Source organism: Chiroxiphia lanceolata, chromosome 8, assembly GCF_009829145.1.
Source record: "Chiroxiphia lanceolata isolate bChiLan1 chromosome 8, bChiLan1.pri, whole genome shotgun sequence".
Classification (NCBI taxonomy): Eukaryota; Metazoa; Chordata; class Aves; order Passeriformes; family Pipridae; genus Chiroxiphia; species Chiroxiphia lanceolata.
The window spans coordinates 23,924,436-23,948,254 of record NC_045644.1 but is presented as its reverse complement, the minus strand read 5'-3'; the positions used below and the strand labels follow the sequence as shown (position 1 = coordinate 23,948,254).

General features: G+C 34.3%; 1 protein-coding gene across 36 annotated transcripts in view; it reads left to right on the top strand.

Annotated features, from left to right (window-relative positions):
• KCNMA1 (potassium calcium-activated channel subfamily M alpha 1) overlaps window positions 1-23,819 on the top strand; it is a 463,622-nt gene that overhangs the window by 266,345 nt on the left and 173,458 nt on the right. For all 36 annotated transcript variants that reach the window (XM_032695589.1, XM_032695577.1, XM_032695576.1 and 33 more), the window contains 2 exons: window positions 4,919-5,012; window positions 8,602-8,713. In XM_032695589.1, the coding sequence (XP_032551480.1) occupies window positions 4,919-5,012; window positions 8,602-8,713 (206 nt within the window). The remainder of the gene's footprint in view (window positions 1-4,918; window positions 5,013-8,601; window positions 8,714-23,819) is intronic.

The window sequence follows — 23,819 nt, the reverse complement described above, 5'->3', positions numbered from 1 at the left end:
GTCATATCAAATTTATGTGAAATTTATTTTTTTACTCTAGAATTGATAAAATTGCATTTGTTCTAGAAATAAACTTTAGAGAATTCAGTATTACAGAGGAGCTTCCAGCAAAACAAAAGAATTTTGGAAAAAAAGGACCACTATAAACAGTTTTATGAACAAAGAAAATTCACATACCCAAATTAATACAGGTTAATTGCATTGAAATACAATTTGAAAGGGTGAAGTGAATGGAATGTCTTCAAATGATGAGATACTAATGAGCTTCTAAATAATGAGTGGTTTCTCTCAATTATTTATTCATTTGTGTTGTTTATATTTTAGCAGCATCAGCTGGTATTTCCATACATAGCTGTAATTTAATTTAACTTTCACTTTCATCAATGGACATTCTGTCTGATAGAAACTGCACATTTTACTGGTTTTTCATATAATGTACTGTTGTGCAGTCTAAAAACTGTCATGAACAAGAGAAATAAAATCTTCCTAATTTTTCATATTATCAATTTTTAGGTTTTATATTTTATTTTATTGATATTAAGAATTAAAGTATATTTTTATCTAATTTCAATAATGGATTTGGCTTTTCCTCCACCATTAAGAAAACAAATTTGCTTACTTCCAAAAACTAAAATTGTAAATTAGAAAAACTCTTTGAATTTCTAAAAGTTTTAGTAGCTTCTTAAAGATCCAAAGCTGTAGCAGCTGTGGTAATATTAACATCAGTATTTTCCTGAATTTACAGTAGAAGTAAATTTCTTCTTTGGTGGTTTATGAAAGTTTTACATAGAACTTCTTATCTTCAAAACAGTAGTTTAACTAGATTAATATAAAATTAAAAATTTCCATTTCGTTTTTAAAATTATACATAGATAAAAACTAGCACCTATCTTCATCTTTGTGAAGCTTGTCATTAAAAAGGGGAAAAAAAAAAGAGACAAAAAACCATTAGGAGCAGACTGACATGATGTACCAAAATACAAGAGTCCACTTCCTTACCTAAGAATAGAGAAGTATAAATTGCATATTGGACAGCTGTTCCAAGTGCTGTATTGGGTGTACGAAACCTTTCCTGTTACTGTGGGTAACATTTTATGTAAAATCATCCAGATAGATGTCACTATGACTGCAAAGCTGGTCTAAAGTCAGAATGAACATAGAACTCCTTCTCCTCACTTCTGTGTGATCATAAGGGCAGTGATTGCATTGTGACATAGATTATCTCATGGAGAGTTGCTTGGTGAGCACTTCTGACAGTTCTGTCGGTACCTTTGGCTGGATTCTCTGTGGCCCCATAGAATTGTGTCTAAATGGTGTAGTAGTTTGCTGACCATTTCCCCTTGGATTGTGGGGGCTTCATTCTGCTCCCCATCCCAGTCTTCCAGCTCACAAGGCTGGGTGCCCAGAGAGCAACTGGTCTTGCTATTAAAGACTGATGCAAAGCAGATATTCAGTACCTCAACCTTCTCCTCATCCTTTTTCACTATGTTTCCCCCACATCCAATAAGAGATGAGGATTCCCTTTAGCCCTCATTTTGTTGTTAATATGTTTCTAGAAACATTTTTATTGTCTTTTCCACCAGTAGCTAGATTAAGTTCTAGCTGGGCTTTGGCCCTTCCATTTTTCTCTCTACATAACCTCACAACATCCTTGAAGCCATCCTGAGTTATCTGTCCCTTCTTCCAAGGGTGATACACTCTTATTCCTGAGTTAAAGCCAAAGTTCTCTGTTCAGCCAGGCTGATCTTCTTCCCTACCGGTTTCTCTCTCAGCACATGGGAATGGCCTGCTTCTGCACCTTTAAAATTCCTTCTTAAAATGTTTCTAGCTTTCCTTTGCCCCTCAGAACTGCCTGCTAAGCAACTCACTCAACCAGTTTCCTAAATAGGCCAAAATCTGCCTTCTCTAGAAGTCCAAGGTAGCAGTTCTGCTGATTCTCCTCGTGACTTCTCCAAGAATCAGAAACTACTTTTGTGATCGCTTTCCCCAAGACGGCCTCCAGCCATCACATCACCCACCAGTCCTTCTCTGTTCAGAAAAACAGGTCTGGTGGGCTGCCATCCCTAGCTGCCTCATTCACCCACTGTCCAGTAGTTGTTGGACTATTGATCCTGCCACTTTTTCGGGGGGAGAAGTCCATTGCATTTAGGGTTACATTGTTACTATAATTTTTATCCAGTTATATTAAATCTTTCCTGTCATCGCTAGTGTGGTATTTCACTGATTTTATTGTAGTTTCTCCTGTTTTTTTATAGTATAAATGTGTGAAACCATGCTTATGTGGAAGAAGAATAAAAACATTTCTAACAGTCTGTTGCCTTCTTAAAGCTGAAACCTCTGCTGCCCTAAAGGGGTCTAATCCCATAGGACATGCTATGTGATTTTAATATAAAAAATAGAATATATTATTAGTCTTAGAGAGCCCAGTAGACTACTGTCTGGAACTCTAACAACTATAGCACTTCTGGTTTTGGGAAACTTGGTGTAAAGATGAGTTTTAAATTGGCTTCCTATCTACAGCAGACTGAATGGTTCAATGATAAACATCAGTGGCTATATTTTTATCTCAACTCAAATGTGAGCTACTGATGAAAACAAAAAAATACCTAAACTGAAGAATAATTTCTTCAGTGGCATGCCTTTCTGACAAAGTCATCATTTAAAGTAAAAAGGAAAGGATGTTGTGTTTGTCTTTGAAATGGATAACTTAAAAATTGAGACAGTCTTGATCTCTGAAGTGAGGGAAGATTTAAGGGTATGACTAGCAGAAATAGCAGTTCTGGTTTTAGGTGAACAAGAGTCCCAAATCAGAATTGTGGTCTACTGTGCTAAGTGTTTTGCAAACAAGATGAAAATGTATTATGCATTAGCTAATTTGTCAGGTCTTGTAGGGTTTTGTAAAGGGCAATGACACAAGAGTACAGCTGTTAGCTGCAACCTTAGCTGACCTTATCTGACAATTGTGAAAAGTACCAAATAACTGTGGAAAAGAAGAGCTCTCTATCCTAGTTATAAGTCCCTGCAGTTCAGTAGCTCCAGTGAATTTCTGCAGCTTTTGCAGGAACCTAACCTGGAATTGGGAGTCCCAGCCTCTGTGTTGGTGCAGGGCTGTTGATTCTGCTTCCACAGTACTTCCTGTGATATCTTTTGGTAGGGTGCATAGTGACTCAGTATGTAATCTACCTTATTTTGACAAAATCCTTTGCTCTCAATAATGCCATAAAGAAAATGATCCAGTTGGGTTCTCAGATTACATCCACTGTTCTTGTAGCTAAAGCTATATTTGTAAAGTATGAGGTACTGTCTGCTGTGCTGTATGTTGACATTTGGCTTCTATTGCCTTTTGCCTGCTTGTGTAAATCAGTTTTATTTGAAGTGTAACAAAAATGTCTCAAGTTCGATGGTTTTGCAAATAGCCTTTGAAAAACTATTTTAATAAAATTTCCTATAGCACTGAAGCTTCTTAAAATATAAAGCTACTGTACATTAAGAAGAATTTTACTGTATACATTCATGCATCTAAAGAGAGGAGAGGGCATGCTGTACTTAACTTGTTTGACCTGTAATGTATACAAGGAATGGAAAATTTGGCTGCATGTGTAATGACCTGGTAGTCCAGACAGTATCCTTTATGCCTTTAATTAGGTATATATATGACATTCATAATGCATAGAATCTTGCTTGTTGAGCAGTCTAGCATTATATTTGCAGAGCTACTGCTATACTAACTGGTATTAAATTCACATTCAGTGATTTATTTGACCTGGAAAGCCAACAAATTTCTGCTTTTCTAAAAGGATATTTTCTAGGGCTCCAAATGATCAAATGATCTGCGTTCTAGTTTCCTGTTTATTCTAGTTGTGATGAACACATGATCATTTGCAATATATGTGTGTATATGTATGTATATATGATGGGACACTATGTATATATAGTATATATATGATGGGACATTATGTATATATAGCATATACATCAGCATATATTGGGACATGATTTTCACGTTGGTCTGTAACTACAGTATTGGACTGTGGCTTCAAAAACCTATTTTAGAAACTTCACAAATAAATCACTAATGATACTTGTGGAAGTTTTTGCCTTCTTTAGATAAAAGTATATCTATAAAGTACCAGTTTGTATAGAGTAAGCTTTGGATCTGTCCCACTGTTAAATGAAGCATAATATAATAAGCTATAATTTGCAATGGCTGCTTGACACACAGAAGGGTATTTTAAATAACCTGCATGCAGAAATTAACCCTTAGAGTACTGCTTCAAATTCTTCAATTTATTTTGTTATTTAATTTCACCAATGGGCTATGCTGCTTTTCTACTCAGTTCATAGTACTGTACATAAAGTACATTAAATAACCATACAAAAAAAAAAAAAGAAGTGAGAAAAAGAAAAAAAGACCAACCAACTTCTTATAAACAAGGGATTCTACAAGACTAAGTACCTCAGGTTGCTCATGGGTAATGTATTCCTAAGCAACTACTTTTTTGTTAAAGGTTTTATATTATGACATTAATTAAAAGCATGTAATGTTTCACAGTAGCTGTGTGCTTGTTAGGGTTTTTCCTAAAGTATCATAGGTGTGTCTCCTTTAGAAAGAAGTCAGTTCTTTAAGGGTTAATGTGGGGTTAAGGAATCCTGAGGTATACTCCTGCTTGTCCTTTCCTAAGGGTATCTGCATGTTAACTCTCAGATATTACCTGAATAGGTGAATATAAACACTGTATGAATGACTAACTGAATGAATGAAATAATTCCTTTGAAATGCTTGCTTCTATCTTGTAAACGACTGGAAAACAGAAAAATTATTTCTGAATCAAGGTCTTTAATGAAATGCCTAAAATTCTCAGCAGAATACAAACTCATATACTGACAATTTATTCTGATTTCTTTTTGTTTCAAATAGCCCAATAGAATCCTGCCAGAATTTCTACAAAGATTTCACATTACAGATCGACATGGCTTTCAATGTGTTCTTCCTACTCTACTTCGGCTTGCGTGTAAGTAGTGTGTGTGTCTTTGACAGCATGAGGCAGGGAGAGTCTTTGAATGCGGCTTGACTCTGCAATGGCTGGACAGAATTAAGCTAATTTCTAAAATGCAGGATCAAAGCATTTCATTTGGAACATTTAGGTAATAAGAAGAATCTAAGATCACCAAGGAGACCAATAGTTTGTAAGTGAAGCTGTCCCAGACTGTTCTCATGTGATAGAAAGTGAAAACTGTAACAGTTCAGTGCTGGTCAGTGACATCGAATCTAGTTTCATTGTTCTCAGTGGTGTGATAACTACTTCAGCAAAACCGGTGTTGATCTGTTCCTCTGCTGTTAGATATGTCTCTGGCAGTCAAAGGTTGAGATAACACCTGCTAGAGCTGCTGTGTTCAGTTTTGTACACATCCACTTTCCCAGACTGCTAATGGGTGCTTTGTAGAAGCTATAAATAAATACAAGTCAATATGCTGAAACACAGAACCTTAGACTGTACTCATCACTTTCTCCAAATCCGGTAATGCTGTTGCAGATCTAAAAGTTGGTACATCTGAAACAGGTAGGCATTTAATAAACTTTGGGCTAGTAATGCTTGCAATTCAAGATGTCAGTTTGGCTTTTTTTCGTTTGGTTGTGGGTTTGGGGTTTTTTTTAATACTCTTTGAAAACCATCTTTGCTTCTTAATTGGAAAATTAGTGAAAAAACCCTCAAACCTAACAGAACTACAAGGAAAACATCATGTGAACGGAAAGCCTGCTACATTGGTTTTTAAATTTGATACAAATATTGCCTCCTGGTCTTTCTTTGTCCATTTTGTTCCTGAATCACAGTAACCCCTTTGTCACAATGATAGTTGAGTTCCTTCTATTTCACTTCTGACCAATTTAACCAACTTTTTCTGAAGATACAGTAAGGAATTATATTGCAAATCTAGGTTATTTCATCACCTAGTCTAGAGGCAGTGTTTATCCTTTAGCTATAGATAAATTCCTTCACTATTTACACTACTATGTATGCATTCTAAGCTGTATTTTAAAAGCATACAGTGTGATAGCCCCTAATTCTTAAAGGTGGGGCTTTAGTAGACATCCATAAGGCCTGCAATGTAGGTTAACTTTTTAACATAATGGATTCAATGCATGGTAGTTGTGAACCTCCAAGAATCCTTTTTTAGAAGTATCCAAATCCTTCGTAAATTTTGTGCTGGTAATAAGGTTGTATCTTCTTACCAAAAGAATTAAAGTTACATATTGTCCACTCTTACTCAAAGCAGTAACTTAGGTTACATTATCAAGAAGTAGAGCAAGCACAACAAGAGAGAGGATACTGAGAGCTGATGCTAATACTTTCATGTCTGCACTGTATGTTTTTCGAAAGAGAGACAGCTCTGTAGACTGTCCCCTGGTCCTGTGGACTGAATGCACTTTAGCAGTTGAGTGAGATGCACTGCCAGAACTCATTTTTTCAGTTTTAGTTTCAAGCAAAATAAATTCTTGTGTTATCCAAAACTGTTTTGTGATGCAAACTGAGGCTATGGCAAGTGCGAATGATAAGGATTCACTTCAGATTGATATTCCTTATCTAAGTTAAAATGCTAACATAGATGTACCTTCAGATCTCCAAGAAGTTCCGATGAACTAAACAGTAGTTTCTGAGGAAAACATAACGCTTGGTTGTGTGGACACAAGAATTGGATCAATAATGAATTTGCTACTTATGCAATAAACATCTCATATCTTTAGGTATTTTAGTGGTTTAGGAGTTTTTTCCTCTGATAAATATCTCCTGTGAGGACTCACTGGCAAATTAAAGATTTTGAAGAAATATTTTAGAATCTCATCCTTTTCCATCTGTTCTCCTCGAAATTATGTTGCAACTCAAAATCACGTAAATATTGCCATATCTTCAGTTATAGAGGATATTTGTGTTCAAACACACATATATCCATTTTAAAATCTTTGTTGGCTAGTGTCCAACTATGTGAGAGCTCAGAAATGAAGCCTTCAAACTTCTGATGAAGACTAAGTCCAAACTGCATGAGTTAGCATATTATCAAGCAATAGGGTCTGGCAGAGAAAAGGAAAGTGTGGCAGTAATCCTTCTTTGAAAGGGACAGAATTATTCTAGTGCTTTTAAAAGATAACATCTCTTCAAGCATGGTAGGATTGCTTCTGTAATGAAATAGGCTTTTACTAGTTGCTAATTACCTAATAAATAAATGTTGCAGTACTTACACAGAAAAGTATAAGTGACCTTTACAGTCAACAGACTTCGTTTTCATTGACTTTAATTTGTTTGAAAGCCTCAAGCTTGTGCCCTATGGAAAGAAAAAATTATGATTGGAACATATATTGTAAGTTATGAAAATATTAATCTGACATCTTAAAAAGCTTTTACTTTCAAATATTCTGGCTACTTCTAAATTTAACAAAAGGGAATAGAAATCTTCTGCTGAAACTGGATATTTTTGATCTGTTTTCATGCTGGAACATTGATATTGAGTAATACAGACTAGCAAAATATCAATTTATTTTCTGTTTTGAGTATTCTCTGAAGCAAATGCTGCTCATGTTGTTGGTCTTATTTTTAAATATGATTTCAACATTTTTGACATCAGTACAGTCTCCTTTGCAAATATTTAATCTGGCATTCCAGCAAAGTTGGTATGCACCATAAACTTATTCTGTCAAAGTTTTAAAGTATTTCTAAGCAAGGAAATAAAGTGAATGAAATAGAGATTGTCTGTATTTGTTTTGAAAGAAACACAATGACTATTCTCTTTAACTCAAAAAATATAAGCACTGTTTTTAAATGTGTTAGTCAAAGTTTCAAAACTTAAATGAGTAAAACTGCTCCTGTAAATGTCTTCATGATGCACTAAAGTTTTATATTTATTTGTATATTTAAATTTCATATTTCTATGTTTTATTATTCAAATGGGAATAATAGTTTGACCTTATTTAAGCACAGAGGCAAGCTGTATCTATGATGTCCTTGGCATCTAAGTTTACCACTTTCCCTAGGCTGATTTCATAGTCAGGAGACAGGAATGACCACGTTTATGGCACAGTTCAAAGGACTGCAGTGCTGGTGCTGTCCTGACTCCTTGTACGAGTCATCCTGGTGATCTCCTCTGGACAGATGATAATAGGACTCTTTGTAAACTGTTATGTATTTGGAAACCTGTGAACAGCAAATGCGTGATGAGACTGCTACCAGTACATTTGGTGTGCTAGAGGAAAGGTGATATACTTCGAAATATTTTCTACTTGCCTATACTTCTCTAATAATACTGATACATTGTTAATAAATGTGGAAAAATATTTTTTAGCATAGATATTACAACTGATCACATGTATGATCTATCTCTTCAGTTAGACCTTTTATTTTAATACCAATGTATTAAGCAATCAAGCAATACACAATACAAACTTTTTTCTAGTGAGACATGTTTTGTCTGGACTGACTTAAAACATCAATTACGACACTAACTTTTGAGTTTAGGATTTTAGAACAGAAAATGTTTCACATACATGCAATCAACGTGAGCATAATCTGATTCTTTCATCTCTCCTCCTCTTTTTTTTTTTCCCTCCAGTTTATAGCAGCCAATGACAAGCTATGGTTTTGGCTAGAAGTTAACTCAGTGGTAGATTTCTTCACGGTCCCTCCAGTGTTTGTGTCAGTATATTTAAACAGAAGTTGGCTTGGTAAGTAAAATAATTTTTCCTTTTAATAACTGTTATAAAATTACTGAAACTTTGCACATTTTGATGGAGAATTTTTTCATTTTGCATCATTGTGTAAACAGAAGAATAATATGACAAAGTTGTTTTTACAGTGAATGTGCTATTTCAGTGGAAAGGTGGGGTTTATCAGAAAAATTACTTGTCCATTTTGTTCATAATTCATTAATATAATCTCCTACTCTAAGTGGTGTAGAACTCCAGCTTGGAAGTACTGTGTAACATGAGTCTGTTTTATAAAACAGTGAATTTGATGTAGTTGTCTCAGCTTGTAACCTGAACAGGTGATCCTAACCATTCATTCACTGAACTGGATTGCTGTGAATCATTGTCAACAATGAAATCAACAAGTTTTCATTGCATTTTTTTGAGCCAACGTGGCTGAATTTTAAATCCACTGGAGCAACAAATTTGGGAGATATGTTTAGACACTTGACACTTGTATTGGACTGCAAGGAATGCATTAGAAAAAGTATGCCACATGTAAAAGGGAATACAAAATGAAACAGAGAGGACAAATCAATTGAAGAACATCCAGAATGTGACATATGAAGTTTCTTGTACAAATTGCATATGCTCTCTCATTAGGTAAAATGAAGGTCGAAATTTGGAATTTTTTATTCAGAGAAAACGTCCTAAAAACGGTGTATTCCGTGAATGCAGTGCCTTTAGACAATGTATGAAATGTCACAGTTTGACAGTTAATTTCTCCAGAAATACAGGCAGTCATTGTCCCTGAAAACTGAAGAGTGGTTATTTTAAATGTTTCACGTGCAAAGGAAAGTAAAACAGAGAGTCTAAATAGTCTTACAATATTTTAAACTTTATATGGAAGTTTAAAAATACAAAAATTATTGATGAATTACTGTTTTATGAAAAAAAGATTAATAAATGTATACCACGATAAAGGTCATATTATATGTATCAGTGGTTATTAGTATACCAGAGAAGAAAGCGGTAAAACAGCCAGAAAATACCACCATACATTCTCATATGATTATACCGTTTTTCTCACATACTTCTGTCATGTATGAGAAACTAAGTAAGGCTTTTTGAAAGAGAAAATGTCATACATTTCCATATTGGAATAGAAAATAAGATTTAAAAAGGAAGTATGGAAATAAAAACCACGCCTATGTCTAAAAGAAAATTGCTGATTTCAGTAGCTATAATTTAATCTCAGATTCTTTGCATTATGTGAATTAAGGGGATGCAGTTTCACACTTGAATGCGATGTATCAGTTTTCTAAAACTTTGAGGTTGAAATCCTTGGAGATGAAGGCTGTCTAAGAGAATAAATAGAATCACAGCATCCATTGAAAAGGAATATGAAATGAGAAAATAGCAAGACCACAAACTCTGGGAAATGAGGCCAAGAGATAATTATTTGGGATGAATACCCTTTATGAAAGTGACTGCATAATTGACTGACTCATGGTGACACAGCAATCTAACTAACAGTGCTGACAGGGATAATGAGAGAGTTTGCACATTTGGCAGTTTCTGCTGGATATTTTTTACAAGATTTTTGTCATTTTGCAGGAAGAGTTAAGCATTTTGCTTATATTTATTCATGGGGTTGAAAGGATTTCCATATCTCTTAATTACACCAGTATCACCTTTTTTTTATTTCTTTTTTATAGTCCCACTTCACCTATTTTCTCACGGAATCCTCCTGAGACATTTATCATCCACTTAGACAAAAAAAATTAGGCTTTTTTAATGTAGTCAGCTTAGGAGTGACTTATTTAAAATGTTTTAGCTTTGCACCTGCTTCCAAGGGGGTTTTCGCTTTAGAGAAATCATCCTTAGTGAAATAATTCACTAATTCAAAAATTTGAATTATTTGGGTTCCTAACATAGCTTTAATTTAGATCAGCAAGTTATATTATTTTGAGAAGCTGTGATGAAAGAAGTTTTAAGAAAATACACTGAAGCATGTTAATGAAGACTGTATATTCCTTTACACCTTTTAAAGAGATGGCAAAATTTGCTGTCTGTGGAGCTCAAATACTTGGGACATACTTGTAGGTAATACAGTGGTAGGATTGAGTGTGTGACTAGAGGGGAAGGGAGGATGTTTAGACCATACTATTTACAGTTTGAGGTTAGATGGTTAGATGCCTACTTTACCTTTTCCTTTTATATATCTTTTGTAATTCAGGGAGAGAGATCCTTGTGACTCAGAACAAGTAAGTTATGGTTTCTGCACCAGTTGTCTCTGTAGGTAGGATTTGAAGGTAGGTTTGCCTTTTAGCAAGGCAAGTAAATACAAAGTCCTTAATGTTAGGCAATGTGAAAATCATTTAACAGGTTTGGACTTTGCTGTATCCCAGTAATTATTTGTACGTTTCAAAATTTATTACTGATTTAGCAGGTTTCCTTTGTATGCTTTAAATTTCAAAATAGTTTAGGAGCCCAAATACAATACAACATCTGGAAGGTATTGTGGATTAGGGTCTTTCCAGTTTGTTTCATTACTGATTCGTGTCAGTCAGCTGTGATGAGTTCATTGAAGCAGTAGACAGAATCAAAATCACCAATGCGGCTCCCAATTTCATGAGAACTGTCCTGGTTTAGCTAACTAATGAGTGACAGTACAGACACACGGTTTAAGCAGATTTAAAAAAGAAAACAAACCATCCTAAATAAAAAATAAACTTTGTCTTCAGAGCACTAAATGCTTATAGAAAGATGCAAAGCATAGCAGAGGAAATGTGATCTGAATGTGTCATCTGTAATGTGCTATAGTGGAAAGCCAGTGTTTTTTTTCTCTTCTTATGCTGGTTCAGAAATGCTACCATTCAGCTGTTATGTCGCTCTTAGTATGTGAAGCCTTCCACTTTCCCTGCTACTATTTGGATTCAGTTTTTCATAATATGTATTTTTGTATCTTGAAATGCTGTATATGAATGAAATTTGCAATCATATTCATAAAAGCTGTTATTTGAAATCTAATCATTCACCTAGATTCCGTATGCAAACAACATTCAGTATTGAAAGACAGATCAGAGTATGCTTTTCCATTAAAAGACTTCTAGGAATGGTATTGTGATCAATGTCTAAAGTAAAGCTGAAGGCAAAACAGCACTTTAAACCTGCAAAATATAAAATTTTTGGATTTGATAAATCCTTCAGAAAGAATTCCTAGGTTATCTTTTTTGCTACCACAGAATAGCATAAGGAAAGGAAGCACATGAAAAGAATGCATCTGGCATATGGAAAGTTCTGCATATTATTGAAAAAATGGGAGAAGTAGAGGTAGGGAAGAAAGTTTTAATAAATCATGCTGTATAAAAATTTCTTATTCTCTGTCTTAAAAACTGTGCAGATAGAAACATCAGTATTTTTTCTGACATTCATTTACATCTGGATCCCCATGACATTTTTCCAACACTGTTTTGCAAACAATAACGTTTGTGTAGATACCTGCTCCTAAACTAAAATCCTGCTTTATAAAATCATAAATATTGCTTGCACAATGCTGTACAAGAAACTTTCTGTAGTGATAGGACAGTTCTCCACTTCAAGTGCAGGATTCTGTGTTGCGGAGAGAATCTTCCCAAGGGAAGAATGATAATAGAAGGGATGGAGCTTCTGGCTCTTGAGCTATTTTGACAGTGAATTTTAACCAAATTATTTCAGTGCATTGTTGAGTCTGTATACTGTCTTTCTAGTTTAAGTGTAGGTATGCTAGAAAGGTTTTTGGACAGAAAAAAATTTGCAATTGGAGAAATAATGCCATGGTAAAACTAATTTTTTTAATACAAAGTCATCATGATATGAGTATCCTAGCTAAGTTTCAGATTCAGATCTTTTTTTCTTTGGATAGCTTGCAGTCTGACAAGTTGGAGAGCCCTGCAACAAGTGAACATCTTCCAATTTTGTTTAGTTATGATTTACCAACACTCTACACACCAGTTAAAACTGTTATTCTATCTTCTGTGATAGCAGAGGCACTTCAAGTAACTGAAATACCTTTTATCATGTACTTATATGCTTATAAAAAAGGAAATATTGATCTTACGAGCTGACTGTATTGGAATAAATTGCCTTGACAGGATGGTATTGTTAGAGGAAGATTAAACATGAAAAATATGATCTTAGCTTCACATTTACAAGGACATGTGAATGAGAAACAATCAGCCTACAAGAACTACAGTGATTTAAATAGAATCTAATATATGAATTTGATACTATCCCAGAAATTAAAGGTAGAAAAGATGTATTAAACAATCCATTTCCTTTTCCTGACCATATGCGTCATCTATTCTACTGAACAAAATTTCAAGCAATAGAAACTGATTCCTAGTAAATTCTATTATATTGAAAATTTTTTTCTTCATCCTTCTTCCCTTACATCCCTTTTAGTCTAGGTTGCTGCTGATGCTGTGCTGTTTTTCCAGAAAACAATTTGAGATCTATAGTGAGGAAAAGAAGACAGCAGATGTAAATGTAGCCACATGCAAAGCATAGAGAACAAATCTCTTCATGTGGTGATAGCATGGTTGTGGAAGGGGATCCTTTTTCCAGTGCTTGCTCAAATCCTGTCAAGGTCCTGTTACAGACATTTCAATTAATTTTGGATGAGACTTGTGGTTTCAGTATCAATTCCTAATCTGAAAAGACTGTTTCCAACAAATGTGATAGAAATTCAACTATTTTGGTGTGTCAGAGAATGAAATTGGTTTCCCTCTATGGAGATAGATGGCTTTGGAGAAAAAGTGGTGTCTTATTAAGATAGTTAAGGTGATGATGTGAAACCACCTGCCCTTCCAGCAAGTGTGCTTCAAGGTGAAGCTTTAGTTAAAAATCTGTGACATGAAAACAACTTTTGTTTCAATACCCTTTAGACTTTCTTGCAGTAGCCTCTACAGAATAGCTCAGCCTGAAACCATATTTGAATCTGTAGAACACTTTATCCTGTTTGGAAAACTTAGATGTTTTAATGGAATGTAGTTATACTGACAGAAAGAATTCCTCTGATTACGGAATCATAGGGATACCACTTTTGCACTTAACAACTTTGCAACCATTTACTGTATTTTGGTGCATCTGCACATCTCAAAGGTCTCTTTCTTAGCACCTTAAATTTGCAGTACTTTGCAATGATTTTGTTGGTTTAAGTATTGTACATTTCTGCCATCTATTGGTGGAATCTTTGAATGCACGTTCAAATGCTACAATATTTCATACAAAACTAGGGTATTTTTTACAACTTTGAAGTATTTTCTGTCATTTTACTTACATTATAAATTATTTTATATATAATGGAAGCTAAGTTCTCTAAAATTTCTTAGGAGAATTTTATGTGTATGTGCATATGCACTAATTTTCTGTGGAGTAACATTTCTTTCTATACTACAAATACCTTCAAACAGGTATCAGAATGAACTTATTGAAAATATTTCTGCAGACTCAATGTGCTTGGTGATTTGTCAATAATCTGTCATTGGATGGACTGTATCACATTTGCACTGTACTGGAGGCAACATTTTTGCTTTCTTCTAGGCACCTTAATAAGTTCAGTTTTCACAGAGCATGTATGTTTTGACAGGGTACTAGTTAAAGTGATACTTCACAACAAACTTTTGAGTTTCTAGAATATTAATAGCAAACTGTGGCAAATATGTATTTGTCAACATTTCTGACTAAGTATTATGGATATTGTTGAGTTAATTTGTGACAATATGCTTCTCCTTCTCTCTCCTCCACTGATGAGAAGTCAAGTTACACAAAAGACACGAGCAGAGGAGAAACACAAGGGCAACACTGGCTTCAAGTGTCATTAGTGCCTGTCATCTAACTGGCATTCATAGAAACTCTGTGCTTGCTTCCCTACAACTGTGAATTCAAAGTAAAATGGATAATTTAAATCATCTGTTCATAGTCTATCACTGTCTGTGAGTGGTACTTAACACTGCACAGAAAAATCACCCCAAAAACATTCTGTTTTCTGTTCTGCTCTGATGGGTAGGGGTGATAGGTAGGGGGTACTTTGATTTTTCATGTGTGGCAGGTTTAGCCCAAGATTAGTCATAGTCTTTGAATTTGGAGGTGCTATTACAAGTTAATATCGTAGCTGACAGAAGTTATATTGCTTTAAATGTAAGTGCTTCCTAATGTATCTAGCAGGCTGGATGGACTAATTTGATCTCTTTCATCTGAAACCTGACTGAACAAGAATGTATCTCTATTTGAAAAAAATAAGTAATCCAGTCTTAAGTTTATAGTTACCTAAAAAAAAATGTTACCTATAACAAGTGCACATAGTTTGTTGCCATCCTGCCTTACACATGATCCCAACCCTGCTTGTCAAGCCATGGCAATGCTGAGTAAATTACATCAGTATTTGTAGCTTTACCATTCACACATGACATTTAATGGAAAAGCTAATGGCATAAGAAGTTTTTCTAAAGTATATATATAAATATAATTCTTTATCTTGACCACTTAATTACTTTGCAGTAGAAATCTCTGTTTTGTCTGAGATTGATTAATAGTGCCATGGTTACTTCTTTTAGGCTTATGGAAATAACATTAACTTACTTCTGGAGCCTCTATAAACCAAATGTTTATATGATGGCTTTTTCTAAGTTATAAAATAACCTATATATGGGACACTTCTGCCTCTTCGTCCATTATTACTGAAATGTCCAACATGATGCTAGTCATAAAATGCTATGATTAAAATGTCTTTACAGTGCAGTTAATCTGGCTAACATAGTCCATAATAATTTTATTCTTTTTGAATTCTGTTGGGTTTAAATAGGAAATATATATTACTATTTTGGACTTTTTTTTTTTTTTGTCGTGAACAGTAAATGTAATCAGTATTTTTATTTAAGTGGCCTAAATTTGAGTTCCATAGGTAGTTTTTTCTTGTCATTTAAACAACTCTCCCTTCAGTGAAACAGTCTTAATATTCTTTTGTGGTTATAATATTTAGAACTTCTAAAGGTATATTAATGTTCTTCAGCATATATTTTTCAGATAGACATTTCTATGCTGTAAACAAAACTTTTTTTTTCCATGTTTCATACAAAGGAACATAAGCAGCTGGACTTTACATTATTTGATATACCCAAATTGTCTGTTGTCATCATTGGTTAATGTTCTATTTCATGTTTTTTCTGGACATTGGTCCATAAATATTCAAGATCATAGTCTGCCAAATTTACTAATTCAGAAACACAAGAGTGTCATTTTGATATAGATTGACTGATAAATTCTAAGTAGTTTAAAATAACTGATTTTAACTTTTTTTTTGCTCATATTTCATTCAGTCATCCTCCCCTCTAGGATAATAATCGGATGATAATATCAAGTGTAAGGGATTTATGCTGAAAAATAAATCACTGCAATTTCTTTTAATAGTCAAACATTTTGCATTTTTTATAAGATATTATATAATTTTCTTCTCTCCATATCCTTTCCTGTCTAGTTAAAATATGTTCTCAACATCTGTATGTTATGTGAAAAACCAGTCTAATATTTTCTTTTTATCTTACTTTTTATTATCAGTTTAATTACTTTATGTCTGCTCTTGGGTTCTCTAGTGGTTTAAGTGGTCTTTCAGATTCTGTAATTAAGTTCTTTTGCTCAAATGAAGACTACCCAGACTGTGGAGTTTTGTCTGCAATAGAATGTGGAATAGTATTGGAAAAGGAGAAAACCCTTTCTCTTGAACTGCTTAGGGAACACATACAATGCTGTCTTCTGGCATTTGTATTTGTTTGAATAAGGGACATTTAAAAAAGCTTTTTGTACTGTCTAAGATAATTGCATTATCACTATTCAGAATGCTTTCCAAATTTTCCTGAGCTATCTACAGCATGTAACTAATCTGTACGCTTTCCTGAATGATAATATGAGAGAGAAGATTGATTTATTTTTTTTTTTATAATCTACTAATTGTTTCTTATCTTAAAAAGTCAGCTGAAAGACCAGTTGAAAATAAGATTTCATTTCTTGGCTCTCCAGGTAGTATGTTTACTTGTGCAGTTCTGTGTAGGCATTCAATCTATTATTTGTGCATTATCCAGCAGTTTTTCCTCCCAATATCCTCTTTCACTGATTTTTGACTGTTTTTTTAAAATACATTGAATCTGAGTAAGGTTGTTGCAGAGTGGGATCTTCTCAACTTTGAATTTTCAGTGCTTGTTGTTTACAAGCAACTTTATAAGTAATGTAATTGATATCTGCACAAGACCCAAACTAGAAGTCCGTATACCTAGAACATGACAATTTATATTCTAGTATTTTTAACATGAGTTTTATGATTTCTGGTTCCCATTTTTGATCTTTAGCTCATTTTATACTTCTAATTGCTGTAACACTGCTCAAAGGAACTATTTTATCTTCTAAACCCTGGACTAAATATCCTGAGATGGCCACATAGTTCTCATTAATTCAGCACCAATTGTCTGGTGTGCTCTGTGGTGCATGAGTCTTCATTTATGTGGAATTAAGAAAAAATGCATTATGCAGTTTAAGTAATTAAAAAAAACCAAACTGCCTATCTGTGTTCCTCCTGACCTTTTTGCAAGATTGAATTAATCATAAGCAAATCCTGTTGAGACTGAAATTGGTATAAACCGATGCAAAGATAGCTAAACTTTCACTGCAAAGATTAGAAGTTAAGAATTCCATATGACACTTGAGAAAGTTCTTATAGTGGCTGTTCTTTCTGAATATCAGAGAGCTGTGATTGAACTTATGTACTTAATGAGACTGGAGGTTTATATAAACCAGATAATTCATATCCTTCCAGTAATCTTTTGGCAATTCTTTCACTCCACTTTATATATATCTCTCTAAGAAAAGCGGAGAGAATTGATTTTCACTCTTACTATAATTCCAAACTTAAAGGGGGAAATTTCATTAATATGGTTATTTAGATGCACTGCTTGCCCATCACCTGATAGGTCAAAACCCCACTGGGATTAGGTAGATGACTTCTTGTGCTTAGAGCTTCAGGTATCAATATGAGCAGAATTCTGACCTTCCTGCTCATGTGACATTTCAGAACTAATGGTTGGATGGCCAATAATCTCCTCCATGATTCACTGTTCTATCTTTGAAATTGCATTATTTTGCCATACAAAGTCAGATAGCAAATAGAGAAGGAAAATTTGGGACATAGAGAAAAGTGTTCTTACAGCTAAAGTGTTTAAGGCTTTTTCTGAGGTTTTGAACTGCAGGATATTTATACCAGCTGGCAGAGTTTCATACAATATTGACTTAAGTCAAGAGAACAGTATCCTTCATAGTTTGTCACATTTTACCACTTGTTTCACATCAATTTTTTGAATGTTTAACATTCTATAGTACTTCTGTATTTACATTCTTATATTACGCAGAGCTTTTACTTGATTCACTGCTGACCCCCAGACATTTAGCATTCATTAAACTCGTTATCACCTTCAGCAGTGTTTTGTATCAAACTATCTCTAATTCGAAATAAAAATAGAAATGCAGTGGAGAAAATGCAGTCCATAAATGGAAGGACATGTCTCTGAAGTTATTGACTCCTCCATAACCTCTTGCACTGCAGTGGCTCACCTGATGGATCACAAGAAGGGCTGCCAATAAAGCTAATGATGCTCAGAGGGCAAGATTACCTTGTTCTTTATAAGTGTATGCTTTGAGAACTTTCTGCTTCTTTTCCCTGTTTCTTCTGTTCAGGGAACTTTTTAATATGGAGCAGTGTTAAAGAAGCTGCTACTAAACTTTGGAGTGCCTTTCTTTTTCATTCAGTTTTTTATTATTTTTGAAGGCAGTACATTGTGTTTGTAAATTCTATATAGTAATGTATATAGTTATGAGACATTTTGCTCTAAATCTATTTAGTAATCTTGTCTGCTTTGATATGTGTAAAGGGATTTGAAGCCAAAGTTTAAATTTTCTTGGTAGTTTAGGTTTCTACTGTGTAAGCTTAACTTGTCTTCAAAACTGCACAGGCATTTGCCAGAAGTAGGTTTCCTTATGATATCTTCCTTGCTGCAACTTCGAGTCAAAAGCTGAAATACTGGAAAAGCAGCCTAATTGACTTTATCAGTTCTTTTGTTTGTTGCTAGTAAAAGTATAACAGATGGCAGATAAGAAGACAGAATACATCTTTTAATTTAAAAATAATGTTAAAACTTAAAAATTGTGGGCTTCTACATAAGTAAAACTTCTAGTATATAAAACTTCTAAGGCCATTTTCTTGTTGCAGTTATAGGTGATTTATAGAGAAGTTATTTTGCCTTCTTTTAAAATCAGCTTTTCTAAAGTAACGCAGATGGAACTGTGATGTACATGGACAGATCTAATACACAGCACTTAATACATGCACTTAAATACACTTAACTTTTGTTAAGTGTTATCCTGCAAGGACTGCTCTTTTTATTCAAAACAATAGTATTGTGGTATCACTGTGGATATTTAGCTGAAAAGAATCAGCTGTGTAGTATCTTAAGTGTGAGGTTCAATTTGCAGAGGATTTGCATGCAAGTCAGGGTCTCTAGACTATAATCTTCAAGATCAAAAAGAAATTTTTGTAGTCCCTTCTAAGGGGGGATGAGTAATCTGCTGTATTTCCGAGGTACCGAAAACTCTCCAGTCTTTAGTTCTCCATTATCGCTGAGTTACTCTGCTTCTCAGTATAAATTATATATCGGCTTTATTGTCTTCCTAATTGGTGATTATGTTTTTCTTTGATCAACTCCTTACTGTGTGGAACATTTTCCTTCAGAACTGAAGGAGTTTTATGTGTGCTGCACCACAGAGGTACACTGGTTCCTTTCCGACCACTGTGCATCCAGCACTCAATACCAATATCATTCATCCACACTATGGCCCCTTGGTCATTCAAAGTGTTATTTGCTTGAAAATGTAGAGTGATTTTCAGTTGATACTAGACTTGCATACCTCCATAGCCTACCAGAAAGCTCTTTTTTTGCTGTGAGCTAGATGTAATATTAGTAGACAAACAGAGCACTGACACTATGTGCTGATAGTGGAGTGAGTATTATTTTCACATTTTATCAGTTTGCTCACTTAATTCTGACCTGGGACGCTTTTCTCTGAAGTTGATTCAAGTGAACCAGTGAAGTTCAAAGATGTAATGATCCTTCAGCATTGTGACTGCAGAAGAAATAATCCCAGTGGGATAAATATAAAATCTCATACGATTTGAATACCTTTCACAATGTTCATATGCAGTGTTTTTTCGAAATTTAACCTTTGCAACGCTTTCGTATTCAATACTCATTTTCCATCGCTGAAACTCTTAAATCCTATAGGGGCTCTTACCAATGTTCTGTTATGTTAAGGCTACTGTAGATAATAGATATGATATTATTTAGAAGTTCAGTTTTTAATTATGAACCTAAGTGATTAAGTATGTTATGAAATAATTTTGGATAATTTTTATTAGTATTAAAATTTGTACTGTAGTTATATAATTTATATATATTTATGTAATTTCATTATTTGAAGTGTACATACTTATTAAAGCATAGTTAATGAAGTATTTCTTAATGGCAAGAGAAGTGTTTGGGACAATGCTTATCTTAAGAAAAAGTTATTTTTGCAGTGATTAGTTGGCAGGCAACATGTATCATGATGGTGTGTCAGTCAATGAACATCTGAGTCTCTAAATGTAAAATACTGTGAGTATAAATTCAAATTAGATGGGATACTTTGTAAAGAAAATGGTGTGATTCCAGCTTTTATTATCTATTAAATTCCATATTAACGCCGAGTTTGGATTTTTCTGTGTTGTTTCACTTTCCTTCCTATTGCGAGTGAAGTGTAGATACCAACCCTATACAAGCAGAGACATCCAGAAAATAAAAACAAACCAAGACAGTTTCATTCAAATTCCTTCATTCCTTCATGCTCACATGCTTGCACCTTGGAAATTCATCTAGAGAAAATTAGATGAAATTAGAAATGTAATTGGATGTGGGGCAGATCCTATAAGAAATATGTTGCATTCAGTAGAAAATAGCAAATGATACATAGATTTGGAGAAACAGCATCTTCTAGGAAAATATCAAGCACCTACTTTACTAGTCACTGGTTCTAATCTACTCAGTGCATAGAAATTTTCTTTTCTTATTGATTGGCTAACATTGGCCTGTTAGGGCCAGCATTTTTTGTGCACTTGAAATTCTGTGAGAATTTTCTTCTCAGTAGGCAGATCACAGACAGATTTTCTGTCTGACATGACTTCGAAGAGAGGAATTGTAAATGCTACTTCCTATACTGGATTTATTCTTGACTCAGTGATGAATTGACACTCAGACCTTGTGTTTAAACATGATATGCTACTGAGGAGGTGAAGACTATGGTTTAGTACTGCACTGGGGTGAAATAAGAGATGCTGATACCTGGTGTAGGGAGACCTATGCAACAGTTATTGCATAGGTCTAAAGCAATTAAAACACCAGAATTTTTGATTTCTATGAAATTTTATGCCTAAATTCTTAACCCAACAACCGAAGTACTCTGTTAATTGTTATTACAATATAAATTTAAATATAAATTTACATTTATATATGTATATTGCACCATGTGCAAGGAATCATTCTCTAGGACATCATTCAAAAGACATCACTTCTCTAGAACAGACATAAGAATATTTTAAAGTTTGGCATCTGTGTGGTCAGAAAATGGAATTACTGTTTTTTTGCACCTGGAACATAATCACAAAGAACTTTGCGGCGTTATCATTTTCAAGACCGGTTTCTCATAATTAACTTATCTGTATGCATCTGCCCATATCTCTTCTTTAACTGTTTTCTTTGTGCAGCTCAAAGGCTAAAGAAGGCTCAATTAATAGGATGCGTTTTATCATACCAGTTGATTAGGACTAAAATACTTGACTCCTTTTCAAGTCTTATTTCATAGTATGCTCATTGTTTCTTTGGCAGTTATGGCCCGTGCCTTGTGACTCACAGGAGCAAAGACAGGCAGCATTGCAAGTCTTTTTTTAAACCAACGTCCTGCAGCATGAGTCAGGCTTTAGATCTGGCCTTTGTCCTTCCTTTGCCTTTGTTCTTATCATTTGTTCTGCCCTATGGTTACAGCCTCTCAGAATAGCATATTCCTGATTTTAGTGCAATTTGTTCCTGGTGAATGCCAGGGAAAATTACATAAGATGCTAACTTGTCATTTTTCAGGAAGGGAAACTACTTTATACTGAGTTGTAATGGTCACTTAAAAAATAAATCCCAACTTTCCAACCTTCCATGCCACTTCTCTGTAACGTTAGCTTGCTGAGGTGTAACCTCTCATTTGAAGAGTCATTTTGGTTTTAGTAGCATCATCAGTAAAGTGTACAATTAATTTTTTCTCCCCAAATCAAAGAATTAAAAAAGGCATATTATACATCTAATGTGAATTGGACCTGAGTATCTGGAAAGGATTACACAACTGTAAGATTAAAAAATAATACTTCCTTTGTAATATGTGATGCTTACAAGTTAATACACTCTGGTTTTATGTAAAGATCTGCCATTCATTTATTACTGGTATATCTCTGCTTGGTTTATGGAATATGACGTAGTCATTGCCTGAAGTGCTGTAAAGTAGGAAAGTTAATGTTTACATATATAGTGACTGTTTTTGCTAGTGCCAGGCTTTCTGAAGATGGTTTAATATCATAAGACTTTGAGACCGGGAGATAAAAAAGTACATAATGCTACTACATGCATTTTCTCAGGAACTCAAATTTGGATCATAAATTTACCTTCTAAATAATTTAGTGAGATTAATGAATGGTAAATTCTTTGCAGGATGAACATTGCTCTGTTTTTGTCATAACCTATAGGCAATGCTAAAAAGCTGTACTAAAAAGTAGTTGATATAGTTTTTATATTCAGACACAATGGGTTATTTTTTTTTTCTATGAATAATGCTTTTATAATTTTCGAAATAGGACCAATTAAAATTTTATGGGCCATTTTGTGTACAGCGGTGGGTTTATGCTGTAGTTTCAGAAGTAGCAATTTGAAAGACAGGAAAGATAGCATGTGGAACATTCTGTGTTCACTTATTGTAAATGAAAAATTAATTTTCAAGGAGATATTAGTCACAGGATATAACAAAGTTATTTTTCTCTTCAGCAGGTTTCTCCTTGGCAGGTTTCCTTTTGTTCTGTGGATTTTTACAGGTTGTGCTTTTGCGCACAACTGCAAGCACATAGTATCCTACAAAAGAACAACAAATCAGTCATCCCTATCTAACCTGTATTTTAAAGGACGATAATTTGATACCCTCTTCTACCCAATACATTGGTTTTCTATGGCAAAGATCTAATCTTTCCTTGGTCTCTCACAAGATGATACAGCAAGTAGCTAGTCCCTGTATAGCCAAAGGTAAAGCAGAGCTTAGCTGCTGAGAAGTCTTGCTTTCTTCTCCTGCATATTTGAGTTTAATAGTGTCACATTTGGAAGGACTTTGGAAGCAAGTTGTCATTTAATTATAGCAATACTTCCATAAGTATATAAGTGCATTTTTATGGCAAGTTCAGGGAGAGTCACAGAGTGATATGCTTCAAGGATATGTCTCTGTTGAAAATATGGAAAACTTCACTTGTAAGTAGCATTGAAAGAACAGTAAGTTTTTAAAAGTCATACTAGAGCTCTGTACTACAATATATGTTGATTTGTTTGGATTAAATACTTCAGAGCAGACTGCAGGCATCAGGTATTCCTGACAACCCAGGGTTTAGGAATTTTAATTCTACCTCAGACCAGCAGGCCGTGGACTCTGTCCTTCACAGGGGTAGGAAACAGTGCTGTTTTCCTGATGGCACCATCTTCATCTACTTAATTGGACTCCAGAATTTCACTCAGATGCTCATCTGAGCTAGGTGATGGAATATCTAAAAGGTATTTTTCTTGAAACTGAAAAAAAATTAACATATAGAGAACAATTTTCTGTAATCTGATTTTACTTCTAATATGAAAAATTTGACAAAATAGTAGATAGATATTATAGATGGTTGAGAACTGGAATGTCACTGAAAACAGAAAGCTGTTTGAGTAATCAGATTGTAAAACTAAATGCTAAAAAA